Genomic DNA, 20,762 nt, shown 5'->3' on the forward strand with positions numbered 1-20,762 from the left:
TGACAGGACTCAGCGTTACCAGGCAACGGCAGCAGCGTCCCGCACTTTACAGTTCCCATCCGCACATTGGCGGCTCCGCCTCAGCACAAACCTTTAAAATACATAGAAATTAGTAATAAAAAATCCACATTAATACATAACCTCGGGATAATTTCTCATAATTCATGTTTATGTGGTAAAACGAGTTCTATATTCACTGTTTTGGCGAATCTGCGGATGGGTTGATATGATTTACGTCGGAGACGTAGTTTCTCTTCCGTGACTCTTGATTCGGCACGGTTACAAAACTTTGATAAAACTATTACTGATGTTTAGTAAATTTGGAATAAAATTTGGACAAAGAAAGTACATCTCATTCAAAGGACGAAAGGGTGTATTTCCAGATTTATGGTGTGATGAAATGAGAGGAAAGTGCGGCGGCGGATGTGCGGACTGGGCCGGGGGAGGCGCAGAGAATGGCCGGGAACAGACCGAGGAGATGACTGGATCCTCGCGGCGCGGAGCGGTAATTCCCGGGGTGGGGGCCACAGACCGACCGGGGGATGGGCTTATCTATAGTCAATTCACAGGAAAGAATTATAACAATCATCATTAAAACCACGGGAAAAAATATTTTTTTCCCACGATTTTTTTGTGACATCGTTTGCGCCAAAGTTGTAATTTACAGCAGTTAGAAAATTGGATTAAAAAAAACTAAGTTTAATCATAGTAATCATTTTCACAATCTATGCTTGCTGTCAGTGAATAGGACATTGTTGTTTACTTGCAGCAGCCCAAAAAATAACTTAAGGCTGTGTTCACACCTGTCGTAGGTAGAAAGTATCTGAACGGCACCGAGTGACACCCAGGACCCCACCCCCCCAGCACCGAGTGACCCCCAGGACCCCAGCACCGAGTGACACGCAGGACCCCCCAGCACCGAGTGACACCCAGGACCCCACCCCCCTAGCACCGAGTGACACCCAGGACCCCCCAGCACCGAGTGACCCCCAGGACCCCCCCAGCACGAGTGACACCCAGGACCCCCCCAGCACCGAGTGACACCCAGGACCCCCCCAGCACCGAGTGACACCCAGGACCCCCCCAGCACCGAGTGACACCCAGGACCCCACCCCCCTAGCACCGAGTGACACCCAGGACCCCACCCCCCTAGCACCGAGTGACACCCAGGACCCCCCCCCCTAGCACCGAGTGACACCCAGGACCCCCCCCAGCACCGAGTGACACCCAGGACCCCACCCCCCCAGCACAGAGTGACCCCCAGGACCCCCCCTAAGCACAGATGTGACGCCCAGAACAGATGTGACTCCTAGAACCCCCCCCCAGCACAGATGTGACCCCCAGGACCCCCCCCCACAGATGTGACCCCCAGGACCCCCCCCACAGATGTGACCCCCAGAACCCCCCCACAGATGTGACCCCCAGGACTCCCCCCCCAGCACAGATGTGACCCCCAGGACTCCCCCCCAGCACAGATGTGACCCCCAGGACTCCCCCCCAGCACAGATGTGACCCCCAGGACTCCCCCCCAGCACAGATGTGACCCCCAGGACTCCCCCCCAGCACAGATGTGACCCCCAGGACTCCCCCCCAGCACAGATGTGACCCCCAGGACTCCCCCCCAGCACAGATGTGACCCCCAGGACTCCCCCCAGCACAGATGTGACCCCAGGACTCCCCCCCCAGCACAGATGTGACCCCCAGGACTCCCCCCCCCAGCACAGATGTGACCCCCAGGACTCCCCCCCCCCCCCAGCACAGATGTGACCCCCAGGACTCCCCCCCCCCCCCAGCACAGATGTGACCCCCAGGATCCCCCCCCAGATGTGACCCCCAGAACCCCCCCCCCCCCCGATGTGACCCCCAGGACTCCCCCCCCCAGCACAGATGTGACCCCCAGGACTCCCCCCCCCAGCACAGATGTGACCCCCAGGACCCCCCCCAGATGTGACCCCCAGAACCCCCCCCCCCCCGATGTGACCCCCAGGACTCCCCCCCCAGCACAGATGTGACCCCCAGGACTCCCCCCCCCAGCACAGATGTGACCCCCAGGACTCCCCCCCCCCCCCAGCACAGATGTGACCCCCAGGACTCCCCCCCCCCCCCAGCACAGATGTGACCCCCAGGATCCCCCCCCAGATGTGACCCCCAGAACCCCCCCCCCCCCCGATGTGACCCCCAGGACTCCCCCCCCCAGCACAGATGTGACCCCCAGGACTCCCCCCCCCCAGCACAGATGTGACCCCCAGGACCCCCCCCAGATGTGACCCCCAGAACCCCCCCCCCCCCGATGTGACCCCCAGGACTCCCCCCCCAGCACAGATGTGACCCCCAGGACTCCCCCCCCCAGCACAGATGTGACCCCCAGGACCCCCCCCAGATGTGACCCCCAGAACCCCCCCCCCCCCGATGTGACCCCCAGGACTCCCCCCCAGCACAGATGTGACCCCCAGGACCCCCCCCCCCCCCCCCCCGATGTGACCCCCAGGACTCCCCCCCCCCCCCCCCCCAGCACAGATGTTTCACATGTTGCCTCCCGTGTAGACGTCGGAGATTTGAGGGTTTGACGTTTACGGCTCTGGGCGGACGCTACGGCCGGTGTGGGGAAAACGCTGCCGAAGATCTGCAGTCAGGATGTCTGACACACCCCCCCCCCCCCCCGCCTGTGCACCTGTCCCTAGAGGTCGCCCCAAATACTGATTGGACCTAGATTTCTCCTCATTCCCTTGATGGAAAAACTATTAACTCTTTGAGTTCTGGCACCATTCTTACCATGCAGCTTTTTTTTTTTACCCCCACACACCTGTGTACTTTTGCGCAGCGCGGGACATTGTCGGGAAAAAGAAGTCGCGTCCTGACGCTGTTACCCCGTTAAATGGTGCGACTCTGCGGCAGAAATACGTGGCTGAGCGCAGAATTTTCTTCAGTTTGAACAGAAGTGTCCGTTCACACCTATTGGATTTGTGACGTCTGTGTCCAGTATCCGCTACTCCGTTCAGCTGCTGTGGAGAATTTCCGCGTTCATGTTACGCTGCGGCGTGTAAAATAAGTGCGCTATTTATTTCCATGGATTCTGCATGGAGAAGCCGCGGATTATTGAGTGGCCGCGGGATAAGCCTGGTGCCGATCCAGCGCAACGAAGACGCTGGTAGATCCTCTAGACCAGGGATGCCCAACCTGCAGCCCTCCAGCTGTTGTGAAACTACAACTCCCAGCAGGACATGGTGGGAGTTGTAGTTTTAGAACAGCTGGAGGGCTGCAGGTTGGGCATCCCTGCTCTAGATGAAATAAAACGCGTGTGAACGTAGCTTTATACGTCCCACAGCTGAGGGTTTGTTACAGCTGTATCCACTCTTAGGCCTCATTCACACTACCGTGCCCAGTCCGGGGAACATGTCCCGTGTGTTGGCCGCGGCCCCCCTGACCGCACCGCAGTGTCTGATGGCGGGTCTATTGTACTGCACTCACATCATGGACCCTCCATAGGAACGTACTGTGTGGCAGTCACTTCGGGTCTGGGAGATGCAGGCGACTTACGGGCCGCGTTTTGCCGGACTGGGCACGGTCATGAGGATCAGGCCTAAACAGCCTGAACTCCAGACTGATACACTGTAACAAACAGGAGAGAGATTTGTGCTGCTGCTGACAGAGGATTGTCTAGTCCGGGGGTCAGCTGTTGTGAAACTACAACTCCCAGCAGACACCCCTGCTCCATTGTCCTCAGAACTCCCATAGAAGTGAGTGGAGCATGCTGGAGTGTAGACTGATACACTGTAACAGCCCCTCAGCTGCCAGGTCTGTATGAGACCATTTTCTGTAAAGGGAATCATCCTCTGGGTGCAGTTGATGCCCATTTCCGATTCTGCTGCTTCTCTTGCGTCGCTTTTCATCCTGAACGTTTTTTTTCTCCTCATTACCTTTAGTGAGAAGCAATGTCCGACAATGAGGATGAGATCTGGGGTTATAAATCCATCCGGAAACGCAGAGATCGAAACGTGGAGGAAGCAGGATGCCAGGAACAGGCAAGAGAATCCCGGGTGCAGACGAAAAGCCGGGATAGTAAGAAGAGAAGTGCGCAAAGGAAGACGAGCCAGGTCCGGGCCCCCACTGCACCCCGGCCGGGCTCCCAGGAAGACAAACTGTCCACACCGAAAAGAAACAAAGCTGAAACCGCCAACACCCCGAGCCCAGTCACCCCTCAAAACAGGAACAGCGGCCATTGCCCCAGCTGCCAGATGCCGTTCTCCATATTACTGGTGCAGACACCGCGATGGCACGTGAGCGAATGCTTGGACGCACCGTCAACCGCACAGACAGGTACAGCAGCCACTCCTTCCCATATTAACACTAGGGGCGCGACCAAAAAATCCCAGCCCTAGACAAAGCCAAGGATCTGGGAGGAAATGCTCTGATGTCTGTCCTGGCAGTGAGCACCAGGGCGGGTCAGTCCGCTGTCAGGACACTGCCGGCTGCCCCTCAGCTTCGCCTTCTCGGATGCCTACAGGGGTTTGCCTGGACTTACTTTTTGGCGCCTCCTGGAAATTTTACGCTTTACTAAAAGTCTCATGCGTATTACTATGCTCTGGAGCGCGGATCAGCGCAGCTTGTGGAGCCTTTTCAGTCCCATTAATCCTGGCATCGGCGGCAGAAACTGAGGAGGCCTCACAGACTGCGCTGATAAAGCGCTCCGTGGGAATGTCCGGCACTGACTGAAGCCAGGCGTCCGCTGTAACGGCCGGCATCAGAGTAAGGGCTCCCTCTGCCACCATTAGCGGCCTAACACCAGTGTCTATTAGACCGCGCAGCAGGCGCAGTGCTAGGCTAAAAGGCATCGCTATATAAGACAGACCAGTGCATTATAAAAGTGGGACTTAAAAATAATAGTTCTACGTTAATAAAATTTAAAAAATAAAACCATTTTCCCATAAAAACTTGGTTTTATTTTGTAAAAATTTTAAAAAAACACATCTCACAGTGTTTGCCGCAACCTGTGTAATAAAGTTAACATATTATTAAAACTGCCCAGTTAAGGCCTCATGCACACGACAGTTTATTTTCACGGTCCGCAAAAACGGGGTCCGTAGGTCTGTGATCCGTGACCGTTTTTTCGTCCGTGGGTCTTCCTTGATTTTTGGAGGATCCACGGACATGAAAAAAAAGTCGTTTTGGTGTCCGCCTGGCCGTGCGGAGCCAAACGGATCCGTCCTGAATTACAATGCAAGTCAATAGGGACGGATCCGTTTGATGTTGACACAATATGGTGCCATTTCAAACGGATCCGTCCCCATTGACTTTCAATGTAAAGTCTGGAGTTCTTTTATACCATCGGATTGGAGTTTTCTCCAAGCCGATGGTATATTTTAACTTGAAGCGTCCCCATCACCATGGGAACGCCTCTATGTTAGAATATACTGTCGGATATGAGCTACTTCGTGAAACTCAGATCCGACAGTATATTCTAACACAGGCGTTCCCATGGTGATGGGGACGCTTCTAGTTAGAATACACTACAAACTTTGTACAAGACTGCCCCCTGCTGCCTGGCAGCACCCGATCTCTTACAGGGGGCCGTGATCAGCACAATTAACTCCTCAGGTGCCGCACCTGAAGGGGTTAATTGTACTATCATATCCCCCTGTAAGAGATCAGGGCTGCCAGGCAGCAGGGGGCAGACCCCCCCCCCCCTCCCCAGTTTGAATATCGTTGGTGGCACAGTGTGCGCCCACCATCGGGCCCCCCGTCCTCCCTCTAGTGTAATAAATCGTTGGTGGCACAGTGTGCGCCCCCCATCGGGCCCCCCGGCCTCCCTCTAGTGTAATAATAGGTTGGTGGCACAGTGTGCGCCCCCCATCGGGCCCCCCGTCCTCCCTCTAGTGTAATAAATCGTTGGTGGCACAGTGTGCGCCCCCCATCGGCCCCCCTCCCTCTATAGCAGTAACAACATTGGTGGCAGTGTGCGGGTCCGTGAACCGTTGTCCGTCAAAAAAATAGGACAGGTCATATTTTTTTGACGGACAGGATACACGGATCACGGCCTCGGCTGCAAAACGGTGCATTTTCCGATTTTTCCACGGACCCATTGAAAGTCAATGGGTCCGCGAAAAAAACGGAAAACGTCACAACGGCCACGGATGCACACAACGGTCGTGTGCATGAGGCCTAACAGCGTAAGAAAGAACACCAAATATGGTTAATTTTTTTCCGATTGACCCCGTTCTAAAAAGTAATATAAGTTAAATCAATACATTTCATGTACCCCCAAAAAAGGAACCAATGAAATATACACCCGCAGTAAACGAGCCCCATACAGCTAGAACAGCACAGAAGGGACTACGTTCTGGATCATGGAATGTGGCGAAATAACGAGACGCGCTATTATTGTGCAAAAGTAGTAAAAAAAAAAAATTTAAAAACACACACAAAACTATACATATTTGGTATCGCTGTAATCTACTGACCTCCAGAATAAAGGGAACACACTAGTTATGCACAAAAAAATTGTAGAACTGCTTTTATATCCGTTACCACCCCAAAAAAGTAATAAAAGTTAATAAGTTAATATCTACCCCAAAATGGTGACACTAAAAACACAGCAGCTGAGCGTCTTATGTCCTCAGTGTGTGAAAATACTCCTCATAAATACTGAGAGGAGGGTTCTGCCTCCGCCCTTCCCCCGATGATCATCTGACTGAAGAATAGGGCGTCAGTATGGAAGCCGTTCTCCCTTGTGAATCCTGGTGCGTCGGGCCGGCACGGCTTCTTTGGCATAATGCGATAGCTGTCGGAAGATGTCTGGATGGTTGCTTAGTAACAGTCTACGAGCTGAAGTGGTGACAACTGAGATCTCCATTTTCCCTGGTGATCTGTGGTTGTCGCTGAGCAATCCTTCCCATAGGGGCCTATTCTAATAAGTTTTTTGTTTTAGTTTTTTGGGGGTGGGGTGCACAGGATCGCATTAGGATGAGGCCTAGATTTGGGGGTAACACGTTCTGGAGGTTTTCCTGATTTCTCTGATATTTTTGCAGAATGTCCGGACGGTGCGCGCTGCTCGTCGACTCTCCCGTCTCACTACAAGCGATTCTCCCATTTCCTGCTGGCACAGAGCCGGGCCCTGGATCAGCCCGCGCTTTCTCCACCTCGTACCCCAGATCCTGCTTTACCTAAAGCTCCTGCTTTACTTATTTTCAGTGGTTTGAGTCCAGCAAAAGCCAACACCTCAACCAGTAAAAATAACCCAAAGCTGAAGTCGCCCAAGTCACAGTCGCCCTCCAGCTCCCAGGAGGTGGTGAGGAGGACGCCGCTGGAGGTCTGGCTCTCCTCACCATCCAAAGCCTCTCAGGACTCCTTATCCCAAGAAACCTCCAGCCAGGTCACTGCCGCTAAGAGTCACCCTCTGCCCCAGCAAGATGAAGACATATGTGACAGAACCATCTCCTTTTCTCCACTGGTCAGTGATGAGGAGCTGTTCAGTGAAGACGAGGGTGACCTGACAACCCCAGGAAGGTCACCCCATCCCCATAAGAATGAAGCAGTAGAAACCCCCTCTCCGTGCAATATTAGCAGTGGCCATCCCCGTAACAGCGGCAGCACCTGTGAGTGGACTCAGCCCGGAGGAGAAGAGCTGCTGGATGCTGATTATTGGTCTGGGTGCGGCACCGCTGCCTCAGATATCCATGACCACGGCCCCGATAATCGGCTCCTTCTACCTCATATGAAGACAGAAGGAGACGCAGCCTCGTCCCTAAACTCACAGCTTGATGTGTTGCTCCCCCACCTGCAGCATCCAGTAAAGGCTGAGCGGCCCGCAGCACACTGCCAGGAAGGACTGTCACAGGCGTCTCAGGCCATGACCTCCTCAGCCAAAGCCATGAAGCAAATGGACATTGGGGTTTTCTTTGGGTTAAAACCTAAAGCATTGACCACAAAGACTGAGGAAAAGGTGCCTTTAAAAACCCAGACGTCCAATGCCGTGTCCTCGCAGAATGTGAGACCAGCCCAGAAGAGGAAGGCAACTGGTTCTCTTGGCGATTATGGTGGAGTTGTGGAAAATGTTAGTGGGATCCCAGTGCCGGCGGCTTCAGGAACCCAGAGAAGAGGTGGAAAGAGGTTCAGGCAGAACACGACCACTGAGGAGGGGGGGAGGGGGAAGAAGCAGTGCCCCTTCTACAAGAAGATCCCAGGTCAGTGTCTCAGCTCGCCCTGTGGGGCTGCTTTTATTATTATATTTTATAAAAATTTTAAAAAAATGTTGCTGTAGGTTTTACTAAGGGTGTATTTACATGAGCGCTGCACGTACTGTCCCTGCAGTGTGGGAATAGAGCTGATCCATTTAAATCAGGTTGAAAGTTAAAAAACAAAATGCATGTTACGGGTTTTGCCTTCGTTCACACCTGCTGGTTTTTGCTATTTGCCCTTTACGTTGTGTTCTGTTATACATACTATGCAGTAACATTCCTCTTAGGCCGAAGCCTCTTATAGGCTTCCGTGGTGCACGCCGTCATAGAATTCCGTTATGGCCAGTGGTAGCGGAATCCATAATAGAATTCTTAGAAAACCCAAACCTTGTACCACGAACTTGAAAAACAAGTTAGCTCATCCCAACTCAACACAAGGCCGAATGCACGCGGCCGAGAGCGGTCCGTGGTATGCCGGGCTGGATTCCTGTTCAGAGCAGGCGCGCACGGCATCATTGGTTGCTATGACGCCGTGCGCTTCATGCCGACGCTGCACTACAGTAATACACTATACACGGCCGTGTGCATTCGGCCTTATGTGTTGAATTGGGATGAGGAATTCTATGACGGCGTGCACCACGGAAGCCTATAAGAGGCATTCCATATTTCATTCCTTCATAATAGTAGTCTATGCTGGCCATACGCAATGCCTCTTATAGGTTTAACTTTCTGTGGTGCACGCCGTCATAGAATTCCGTTATGGTCCGTGGTAACATAATCCATAACTGGATTCTTAGATGATCTGAACCTGTACGCCGAACTGGAAAACACAAGTCGCCCAACACTAGTGTTGAATCATCTGGCTCTAGACCAGAAGCAAGAGGCTGAGCTGACAGGGAATTCCTCCGGTTAAGGCCTCATGCACACGACAGTTTATTTTCACGGTCCGCAAAAACGGGGTCCGTAGGTCCGTGATCCGTGACCGTTTTTTCGTCCGTGGGTCTTCCTTGTTTTTTGGAGGATCCACGGACATGATAAATGAAAAAAAAATCTAAGTCAAGTTTGCCATTGAAATGATAGGAAAAAACGGACACGGATCACGGACACGGATGACAATCTTGTGTGCATCCGTGATTTTTCACGGACCCATTGACTTGAATGGGTCCGTGAACCGTTGGCCGTGAAAAAAATAGGACAGGTCCTATTTTTTTCACGGCCAGGAAACACGGATCACGGATGCGGCTGCCAAACGGTGCATTTTCCGATTTTTTTTCCACTGACCCATTGAAAGTCAATGGGTCCGCGAAAAAAAACGGAAAACGGCACAACGGCCACGGATGCACACAACGGTCGTGTGCATGAGGCCTTAGGCTACATGCACACGACAGTGCCGCGTTTTGCAGTCCACTAATTGCGGATCTGCAAAACACGGATGCCTCCCATGTGCGTTCTACAATTTGCAGAACGGGTTGCCAATAATAGAAATACCTGTTGTCTTGCAAAACGGACAAGAATAGGACATGTTGGGGCCACGGAACGTAGCAATGGATGCGGACAGTGAATGGGTCCGCATCTGAGCCGTGTAAAAAACGCATCATGCTCTATATTCTGCGTTTTTCACGCAGCCCTGGCCCCTTAGAAGTGAATGGGGCTTCAGTGAAAAACGCATGGTATCGGGAACCAAGTCCGCATGCAATGCGTTTTTCACTGATGGTCGCCAAGAGATGTTTGTGAAAAACGCATCAAAACTCATTTCACCCGCACAGACAAAACTGACTGAACTCGCAAAATGGTGCGAGTTTCACTGAAGGCATCCGGAGCCAATCTGTATCGTTCGTGTGAAAGAGACCTTAAGCTCGCCGTCTTTTTAAGGCCTCATGCACACGGCTGTTGCTGTATTGCGGCCCGCATACAGTGGGTCTGCAATACACGGGCACCGGCTGTGTGCACCCCGCATCACGGCTGCGGAACGAAAGCACGGATCGGAAGCCCATGGAAGCACTTCGGAGTGCTTCCGTGGTGTTTCTGTCCATGTCTCCGCACCGCAAAAAAATAGAGCATTATATTTTTTCGCGGTGCGGACGGATCATATACCCATTCAAGTTGAAAGGGTCTCGATCCGTCCTGGCCACCACATGGATGTTGCAAATTGCGGTCCACAATGCACGGAATGGCTGCACAACAGTCGTGTGCATGAGGCCTAAGGAGTAAAAAAAAAGTCTGGAGCACTTGAAAACCTCTGTCTTTAAATAATCCCTTAATAAATCGGCTTAATCGTATTTGGTTAAGTCTGACCTCTAGTGGTCGTTTTCTTGTAAGACTGGTTCATATTCACCAAGACTGGTCTCATTGGTTTGCGCATGGAAAAAAAAAAACGCACAAATGACCAGAGGAAAAAAAGTTACAACTGTCGGTGCAAAAAATTGTGCAAGTTCCCTCTTAAAACAGATGGGGAATAAATAAGGGCTCATGCACACGACCGTATGTATTTTATGTATGTAGAACAGTCCTATCCTTGTCTGTAATGTGGACAATAATAGGACATGATCTAATTTTTTGCGGAACGGAAATATGGAAACGGAATGCACACAGAGTAACTTCCATGTTTGTTTTTTTTTGTTTTGTTTTTGCGGAGCCATTGAAATGAATGGTTCACAAAAAAACCTGAACGGATATGGAAAGAAAATAAGTTTGTGTGCATGAGGCCTAAGACTGCTAATTAAGGTGCAAAATCAGTGGGTAAATGAGACTTAAAAATAGACGGTCTGAGACTTCAGTCTGGCTTCCCACCCATGATTACAACCAAGCACTCGGATGGATAATTAGCATTTCGCGCAACCTTCATTTTCTGACGCCGGCCGTAACAAAGGTTTAGCTCTGATGACGATACTGACCTAACGGGCCGTCTGGTAGATACGAGCTTTGATATTCCAGGAGTTCTCAGATCCCGTAGTTTCCCGTTCTTCACTGTTCTCTGTACTTATGCTGATTTCCCTCTGGTCGTCCTATAGGCACTGGTTTTGCAGTGGACGCGTTCCAGTATGGTGAAATAGAAGGCTGCTCTGCGTATTTCCTCACCCACTTTCACTCGGATCACTATGGCGGTCTCACCAAGAAATTCCGCTTTCCAATTTATTGCAGCAAGGTACAAACCACGCGCTTCTGTTCATTCTGATATTTTAACTGGTAGTGACCACCAATACACCTTGTTACGGAGGCCTAGTCTAAGCGCTGCACGAGTCTCCTGTGGAGAGCAGGGCCTTGGCTCTCATGGCCCGGACAGGCAGAAGCATTAGTCTAGCCCTTAGATGCTGCAGTCAATAGCGACCGCTGCATCTAAGTGGTTTAGAGGGAGGGAGCTCCCTCTGTCTCCCATCTGTACCCCACAAATAAGATCGCAGGTGCTGATGTCTTGACCAGGCCCCAGGCCTGCAGAGTATCCCCATCAGGCTGCACTTCTGTCGTCCTGCAGGTCAGCTCTTAGCTTGGCAGGAGCCGCTCCGCTCAGCTACTCCTGCATAGCAGCGGGCACTGAGGGGTTAAAGGGCCAGCCCGCTGTAACTAAAGCTTAAACAGATTACAATGAACAGTTTCTCGCCCAGCGGTTTGTTTCTTTCCATATTAAGGCTTCATTCACAGAACTGAAAAATGGTCCTAAAAACGGACACAATTTTAGCTTTTCGTGGCCATTTTTGCATCAATTTTCTGTCCGTTTTTAGCTGCCTTTAAAAGTGGATGATTTTCATTAATGCCCCCAGCATTCGTAGTGGCCGCCAGCCTTATCCCGTCCGTTTTTCCCCAGTGCACCTGTTTCTCACGGCTGTTAGACGGGTGCACTCCTGTCCCATTGATTTGATTTTCACTGGGATCCGTCTTGCTGTGAAAACAGCCAAAAATAAGACGTGTGAATAGCCCCATAGACTGCGATGGTTCTGACACTTTTCACAGTTGTGTAGACCTAGTCTACAGGTTTCTGCTTTCTGTCAGTGAATAGATGCGTTCTATTACATGACCTAGTCCTGGTGCTACTGCAGCTGTCCTGCTTGTTACAGTGTTCCAGCGCAGAGCCTGTTGTAAAGCTGCAGAACGGCCCGTGATTATGAGCCTGTTCGCGTCATACTCGGACCATGCAGTTGTGCGCCTTTCAGGTCTTGTTCATGCGTGTGTCATACATGCAGTCACTGCTCTTGTCTTTCAGATCACGGGGAACCTGGTGCAGAGTAAGCTGCGAGTAGAGAAGGAGTTCATTACCTGCCTGCCCATGTACATGGAGTGCACCGTGGACGGCGTCAAGGTGGTGCTGCTGGACGCCAACCAGTGCGTATCCGCTCTCCTCGCGTTCAGGGGGTTGAACCTTTTTTAGTCAGATTGTAATAAGACACCATTTTCAATAGATCTTCTTGCAGTCAGTGAATAGGAACATTCTTTGTCGGGAGGCTGAAATCCTGTCCTGACTTACTGCTCACAGCTGGAGGTTTGTTACAGTTGTATCCAGTCTAGACAATCCTATGTGATGGACACAGCCTGGCCCCCAGACTGATACATGTTACCTGCACTGATACATTGTGACAGATCTGTGCTGCTAATAATTGACTTCAGATGATTGTGTGGACCGGATACAATTGCAGCATACCCTCAGCTGTGAGAAGTATTCTTGACATTACAGCATAGGATCCTATACAGATTATAGGGCACAGTTAGGGCTCCTTCACACGAGCGGATCCCGTGCGTGGAATCCGCTGTGTGAACGAGAGCCACACCGCGCTCCGGACATGACTGATGACGCTCCGCGCCTCTCTGACCTTTACTACAAAATCCTGGTGACCACTTTATCTTACTGTGATTATGTAGATCAGAGAGGCGCGGAGCGTTATCAGTCATGTGACTGCTCCGTGTCTCTGCTGTCCGGAGCGGGGCTTGGCTGTCTCTCACGCAGTGGATTACCCGCACGGCATCCGCTCGTGTGAAACAGCCCCTACTGTATTTCGGCATGTTATGGAGAGCGTGCAGCACGGAGCACAGGAGAGATGCAGGTAGAGGGATAAACCCCTGCTCTTTGCGCTTTTCTTCGCTTGGCTCATGTGTCCCCTTTGCTGTCACCTTTTAGCTGCCCAGGGGCGGTTCTGCTGCTCTTCATCCTCCCCAATGGGACCTCGATATTACACACAGGAGACTTCCGCGCAGAGCCCTCAATGGAGAGGTATCCAGCGCTGCTGGGCCGGAAGATCCACACCCTGTACCTGGACACCACGTAAGATCATTGACCTGAGAGACCCCCCCCCCCCCCCACCTCCCAAATAATATACTGGCTGTAAGCGGGGGAGGGGGGCAGAAAACTCCTCATCTTATATGTGCCTAATGTATGTACACAGTGACTGCACCAGCAGAATAGTGAGTGCAGCTCTGGAGTATAATACAGGATGTAACTCAGGATCAGTACAGGATAAGTAATGTATGTACACAGTGACTGCACCAGCAGAATAGTGAGTGCAGCTCTGGAGTATAATACAGGATGTAACTCAGGATCAGTACAGGATAAGTAATGTATGTACACAGTGACTGCACCAGCAGAATAGTGAGTGCAGCTCTGGAGTATAATACAGGATGTAACTCAGGATCAGTACAGGATAAGTAATGTATGTACACAGTGACTGCACCAGCAGAATAGTGAGTGCAGCTCTGGAGTATAATACAGGATATAACTCAGGATCAGTACAGGATAAGTAATGTATGTACACAGTGACTGCACCAGCAGAATAGTGAGTGCAGCTCTGGAGTATAATACAGGATGTAACTCAGGGTCAGTACAGGATAAGTAATGTATGTACACAGTGACTGCACCAGCAGAATAGTGAGTGCAGCTCTGGAGTATAATACAGGGTGTAACTCAGGATCACTACAGGATAAGTAATGTATGTACACAGTGACTGCGCCAGCAGAATAGTGAGTGCAGCTCTGGAGTATAATACAGGATGTAACTCGGGGTCAGTACAGGATCAGTAATGTATGTGCACAGTGACTGCACCAGCAGAATAGTGAGCGCAGCTCTGGAGTATAATACAGGATGTAACTCAGGATCAGTACAGGATAAGTAATGTATGTACACAGTGACTGCACCAGCAGAATAGTGAGTGCAGCTCTGGAGTATAATACAGGATCAGTAATGTATGTACACAGTGACTGCACCAGCAGAATAGTGAGTGCAGCTCTGGAGTATAATACAGGATGTAACTCAGGATCAGTACAGGAAAAGTAATGTATGTACATAGTAACTGCACCAGCAGAATAGCGAGTGCAGCTCTGGAGTAAAATACAGGATGTAACTCAGGGTCAGTACAGGATAAGTAATGTATGTACACAGTGACTGCACCAGCAGAATAGTGAGTGCAGCTCTGGAGTATAATACAGGGTGTAACTCAGGATCACTACAGGATAAGTAATGTATGTACACAGTGACTGCACCAGCAGAATAGTGAGTGCAGCTCTGGAGTATAATACAGGATGTAACTCAGGATCAGTACAGGATAAGTAATGTATGTACACAGTGACTGCACCAGCAGAATAGTGAGTGCAGCTCTGGAGTATAATACAGGATAAGTAATGTATGTACACAGTGACTGCACCAGCAGAATAGTGAGTGCAGCTCTGGAGTATAATACAGGATGTAACTCAGGGTCAGTACAGGATCAGTAATGTATGTGCACAGTGACTGCACCAGCAGAATACTGAGTGCAGCTCTGGAGTATAATACAGGATGTAACTCAGGATCAGTACAGGATAAGTAATGTATGTACACAGTGACTGCACCAGCAGAATAGTGAGTGCAGCTCTGGAGTATAATACAGGATCAGTAATGTATGTACACAGTGACTGCACCAGCAGAATAGTGAGTGCAGCTCTGGAGTATAATACAGGATGTAACTCAGGATCAGTACAGGAAAAGTAATGTATGTACATAGTAACTGCACCAGCAGAATAGTGAGTGCAGCTCTGGAGTATAATACAGGATGTAACTCAGGATAAGTAATGTATGTACACAGTGACTGCTCCAGCAGAATAGTGAGTGCAGCTCTGGAGTACAATACAGTAATGTGTACAGACCACATCTCTGCAGGTGGATCTGTGTGATATTCTTGCTCTCCCGCTTTCTTTACACCGTCGGGTGTGTATTTTCCCTTGCAGATACTGCAGTCCGGAGTACACCTTCCCTCCGCAGCAGGAAGCGGTGCAGTTTGCTGTGAATGCTGCGTTTGAGATGATGACTCTACATCCTCGAACGTTGGTGGTTTGCGGCACATACTCTGTAGGAAAGGAGAGAGTGTTCTTGGGTAATTGTTTTGGGTTAAAGCATATGTTCATCTTGCGTTATTTTACAAATCCTATATAAAGTGGACCCCTCCCCCTAATATGGCATCATACATACAAGCAGCATGTCTCACTGGAGCATGACCGGATCCCTGCCGGGGACACTTGTGCAGCAGAACCCGTGACCGGCAGCAGCTGACGAACCATAGCTCTGACTATGGGGCCATCTCCTCTGCTCGCCCTCCTCACTCCAGACTCTGCTTCCAGTCCTCTAACCCTTCATCAGGAGACTGCTGGATGGTGTACTTCATTTATCTGTATCGTACACCCCCCTTACAGGTCTTCTGATTATAATGGGGGAGGGGTGTCTGTACACAGGATCGGTACAGTAGAGGAATTATGTAAACTGCGACAATACCGCCGTTCATTGTGTTTATTTGCCACTTGTTTGCAGCGATCGCTGACGTTTTGGGCTGTAAGGTTTGCATGTCCCAAGACAAATACAAAACCATGCAGTGTCTGGAGTCCGATGAGATCCGTGCACTGGTGACCACAGACTGGCACAGCACCGCGCTGCACGTCCTCCCCATGATGCAGGTTAATTTTAAGGTAAGGTGTCGGGGATTTAGCCTCCACTGTACGGACGGCGTTCCTCGATGGCAACGCTGCCTTTCATCCAAAATGCTGTTCAGGAATCTGGGGAAACCCCTTTGGAGGCTGCAGTGGTGGCCATGTTGGTTTTTCCTGTAATTACATTTTTGTAATTGACATGTTAACCATAACAAAAAATGCACATAATACCTTGGTGAATGACCCCCATTGTGTTACCTAGGTATATGCGTCATGTCTTCTTGCAGGGTCTGAACGCCCACCTCAACAAGTTCTCTGGAAGATACGACCGCATCTTGGCCTTCAAGCCGACAGGATGGACGTATTCTGCGGGCTGCGGTTCAGTGGCCGATATCCGGCCGCAAATTCGAGGAAAAGTGACCCTCTATGGTATGTGTCGTGTCTGTGGTGGGTCTGTCTCTGTCCTGGTTCTGCTGTCTCTGATCTTCTGCTTCTCGCCTCAGGGATCCCCTACAGCGAACACAGCAGCTTCTCCGAGATGAAGAGATTTGTGCAGTTTATAAAACCTCAGAAAATCATCCCGACCGTCAATATGGGGAACTGGAAATCCCGCACCACCATGGAGAAGTACTTTGCTGAATGGCTCTCAGGATGCCGATGAGGAAAGGTTCTGTGACGTCTTCTATCAATGTACCCGCACTTTACTGACCGCGCAGAGACTTCATGACATGGACACGTGAACTACAGGGGGTCTCCGGGGTTATGGAACTAAATCTCTGTGTGATGGGAAGTTCTGCAGCTTTCTAATGGGCTCAGAGCTTCAATTATCTAAGAGCTCTGCTTGCTGTTAATGAATGTAAGCATTGTGAAAATCAGAGGATTTTTATAAACTGGATGCTATTGTAACAAACCCCCAGCTGTGAATGCATTGGGTATGTGCAGGTTTTCCACCTCTGGATGCAAATGGTGGAGATTTATTAATGTTGCCCTTTAAAGGCACCCCCTTCCCCCACCCCATGTGCATAGGTGTTGGAACCTTTCTTCGTCTGTGTGAAATTCGCACGTTTTTGGGGTGGCATATATTGGGTCACATGCCTAATTTTTTTCCTATAGTGACATTTATGGTTAAACGCCTGAAAAACCGGCACACTCAGATCATCATGTTTAGGCGGCATTAATAATTTCCTATTGGCCAGCATGAAGGTGTGCAGCCGCCGTAATGTCGCTTCTTGGCTGGTTTACTTTTTGTCACGTTCTACTTGTTAAATTTCCTCCAGTGTTCCCATTCACTGACGGCAAGCAGAACTCTTATAAATTGTAAGGGCCAGAAGGCATATCAGAAAGTTGCAGGACTTCTTGTTATACAGGGATTGAGGTTTTATGTTTGTTTGTTTTTATAAATGTCGATCATACAGAAAAATCCGTTCTCCATAAGTCAATACCTCGGGCCGAGCAGCAGTGACTTGGACCCCCCTGTGGTTACCCTAGTGTAGCGCTGTCTTACCATCCTCCACTAGGTGGTGCTGCTTCCACAGACGGGGCCCTGGCTGAATCATGTATTCTCCGCACTATGTATTACAGCAGGTGACAGCCTCGCTGCACTTCTTCTGGTGGTCTTACAGCGTAGGATCCACCGCCATGGTGTCACCACGACTGCCCAATGTTAATAATATTATATGTATTATCTAATGAAAACTATCTAATTAAATGAAGCTCTAATGAGATCATGTGGGGTTTTAATAATAAAAAAAAAATAATAATGGTTTAGTTTTTTTTTGACATGTAACATTGTAAAATCTGTATGCAGTGAGCTCCCTCTAGTGGTGGCTGTATAATCTGTATGTAGTGAGCTCCCTCTAGTGGTGACTGTATAATCTGTATGTAGTGAGCTCCCTCTAGTGGTGGCTGTATAATCTGTATATAGTGAGCTCCTCTAGTGGTGGCTGTATAATCTGTATATAGTGAGCTCCCTCTAGTGGTGTTTGTATAATCTGTATATAGTGAGCTCCCTCTAGTGGTGTTTGTATAATCTGTATATAGTGAGCTCCCTCTAGTGGTGACTGTATAATCTGTATGTAGTGAGCTCCCCCTAGTGGTGACTGTATAATCTGTATGTAGTGAGCTCCCTCTAGTGGTGGCTGTATAATCTGTATGTAGTGAGCTCCCTCTAGTGGTGTTTGTATAATCTGTATATAGTGAGCTCCCTCTAGTGGTGACTGTATAATCTGTATGTAGTGAGCTCCTCTAGTGGTGGCTGTATAATCTGTATGTAGTGTGCTCCCCCTAGTGGTGGCTGTATGATCTGTATGCAGTGAGCTCCCTCTAGTGGTGGCTGTATAATCTGTATGTAGTGAGCTCCCCCTAGTGGTGGCTGTATATTCTGTATATAGTGAGCTCCCTCTAGTGGTGGCTGTATAATCTGTATGTAGTAAGCTCCCTCTAGTAACATAGTACATAAGGCCGAAAAAAGACATTTGTCCATCCAGTTCGGCCTGTTATCCCGCAAGTTAATCCAGAGGAAGGCAAAAAAAACAAACAAAAAAATAACCCTGTGAGGTAGAAGCCAATTTTCTCCACTTTAGGGGAATATAAACTTCCTTCCCGACTCCAATCAGGCATCAGAATAACTCCCTGGATCAACGACCCCTCTCTAGTAGCTATAGCCTGTAATATTATTACACTCCAGAAATACATCCAGGCCCCTCTTGAATTCCTTTATTGTACTCACCATCATCACCTCCTCAGGCAGAGAGCTCCATAGTCTCACTGCTCTTACAGTAAAGAGTCCATAGTCTCACTGCTCTTACAGTAAAGAGTCCATAGTCTCACTGCTCTTACAGTATAGAGTCCATAGTCTCACTGCTCTTACAGTATAGAGTCCATAGCCTCACTGCTCTTACAGTAAAGAGTCCATAGCCTCACTGCTCTTACAGTATAGAGTCCATAGTCTCACTGCTCTTACAGTAAAGAGTCCATAGTCTCACTGCTCTTACAGTAAAGAGTCCATAGTCTCACTGCTCTTACAGTAAAGAGTCCATAGTCTCACTGCTCTTACAGTAAAGAGTCCATAGTCTCACTGCTCTTACAGTAAAGAGTCCATAGTCTCACTGCTCTTACAGTAAAGAGTCCATAGTCTCACTGCTCTTACAGTAAAGAGTCCATAGTCTCACTGCTCTTACAGTAAAGAGTCCATAGTCTCACTGCTCTTACAGTAAAGAGTCCATAGTCTCACTGCTCTTACAGTAAAGAGTCCATAGTCTCACTGCTCTTACAGTAAAGAGTCCATAGTCTCACTGCTCTTACAGTAAAGAGTCCATAGTCTCACTGCTCTTACCGTATAGAGTCCATAGTCTCACTGCTCTTACAGTAAAGAGTCCATAGTCTCACTGCTCTTACAGTAAAGAGTCCATAGTCTCACTGCTCTTACAGTAAAGAGTCCATAGTCTCACTGCTCTTACAGTAAAGAGTCCATAGTCTCACTGCTCTTACAGTAAAGAGTCCATAGTCTCACTGCTCTTACAGTAAAGAGTCCATAGTCTCACTGCTCTTACAGTAAAGAGTCCATAGTCTCACTGCTCTTACAGTAAAGAGTCCATAGTCTCACTGCTCTTACAGTAAAGAGTCCATAGTCTCACTGCTCTTACAGTAAAGAGTCCATAGTCTCACTGCTCTTACAGTAAAGAGTCCATAGTCTCACTGCTCTTACAGTAAAGAGTCCATAGTCTCACTGCTCTTACAGTAAAGAGTCCATAGTCTCACTGCTCTTACAGTAAAGAGTCCATAGTCTCACTGCTCTTACCGTATAGAGTCCATAGTCTCACTGCTCTTACAGTAAAGAGTCCATAGTCTCACTGCTCTTACAGTAAAGAGTCCATAGTCTCACTGCTCTTACAGTAAAGAGTCCATAGTCTCACTGCTCTTACAGTAAAGAGTCCATAGTCTCACTGCTCTTACAGTAAAGAGTCCATAGTCTCACTGCTCTTACAGTAAAGAGTCCATAGTCTCACTGCTCTTACAGTAAAGAGTCCATAGTCTCACTGCTCTTACAGTAAAGAGTCCATAGTCTCACTGCTCTTACAGTAAAGAGTCCATAGTCTCACTGCTCTTACAGTAAAGAGTCCATAGTCTCACTGCTCTTACAGTAAAGAGTCCATAGTCTCACTGCTCTTACAGTATAGAGTCCATAGTCTCACTGCTCTTACAGTATAGAGTCCATAGTCTCACTGCTCTTACAGTATAGAGTCCATAGTCTCACTGCTCTTACAGTATAGAGTCCATAGTCTCACTGCTCTTACCGTAAAGAATCCTCTTCTATGTTTGTGTACAAACCTTCTTTCCTCCAGACGCAGAGGATGTCCCCTCGTCACAGTCCTGGGGATAAATAGATGATGGGAGTGATCTCTGTACTGACCCCTGATATATTTATACATAGTAATTAGATCTCCTCTCAGTCGTCTTTTTTCTAAAGTGAATAACCCTAATGCTGATAATCTTTCAGGGTACTGTAGTTGCCCCATTCCAGTTATTACTTTAGTTGCCCTCCTCTGAACCCTCTCCAGCTCTGCTATGTCTGCCTTGTTTACAGGAGCCCAGAACTGTACACAGTCCTCCATGTGTGGTCTGACTAGCGATGTGTAAAGTGGTAGGACTATGTTCTTATCACGGGAATCTATGCCCCTTCTGATGCAACCCATTATCTTGTTGGCCTTGGCA

General features: G+C 49.3%; 1 protein-coding gene across 2 annotated transcripts; it reads left to right on the top strand.

The window, feature by feature from the left end:
* The first annotated feature begins 418 nt into the window (after positions 1-418).
* On the top strand, positions 419-17,811 carry DCLRE1A (DNA cross-link repair 1A). Of its 2 annotated transcripts, XM_044296799.1 has the most exons (10): positions 419-505; positions 3,924-4,317; positions 7,026-8,180; positions 11,186-11,319; positions 12,373-12,491; positions 13,282-13,425; positions 15,357-15,502; positions 15,934-16,088; positions 16,337-16,478; positions 16,553-17,811. In XM_044296799.1, the coding sequence occupies exons 2-10, from the start codon at positions 3,933-3,935 to the stop codon at positions 16,708-16,710; spliced, it is 2,538 nt and encodes an 845-aa protein (XP_044152734.1). In that variant the 5' UTR covers positions 419-505; positions 3,924-3,932; the 3' UTR covers positions 16,711-17,811. The 2 variants fall into 2 exon arrangements, with proteins under 2 accessions (XP_044152734.1, XP_044152735.1); XM_044296800.1 differs by lacking the exon at positions 419-505 and having other exon boundaries at positions 4,120-4,317; positions 7,189-8,180.
* The last annotated feature ends 2,951 nt before the right edge of the window (positions 17,812-20,762 follow it).

This window comes from Bufo gargarizans, chromosome 6 (genome assembly GCF_014858855.1).
Source record: "Bufo gargarizans isolate SCDJY-AF-19 chromosome 6, ASM1485885v1, whole genome shotgun sequence".
NCBI lineage: Eukaryota > Metazoa > Chordata > Amphibia > Anura > Bufonidae > Bufo > Bufo gargarizans.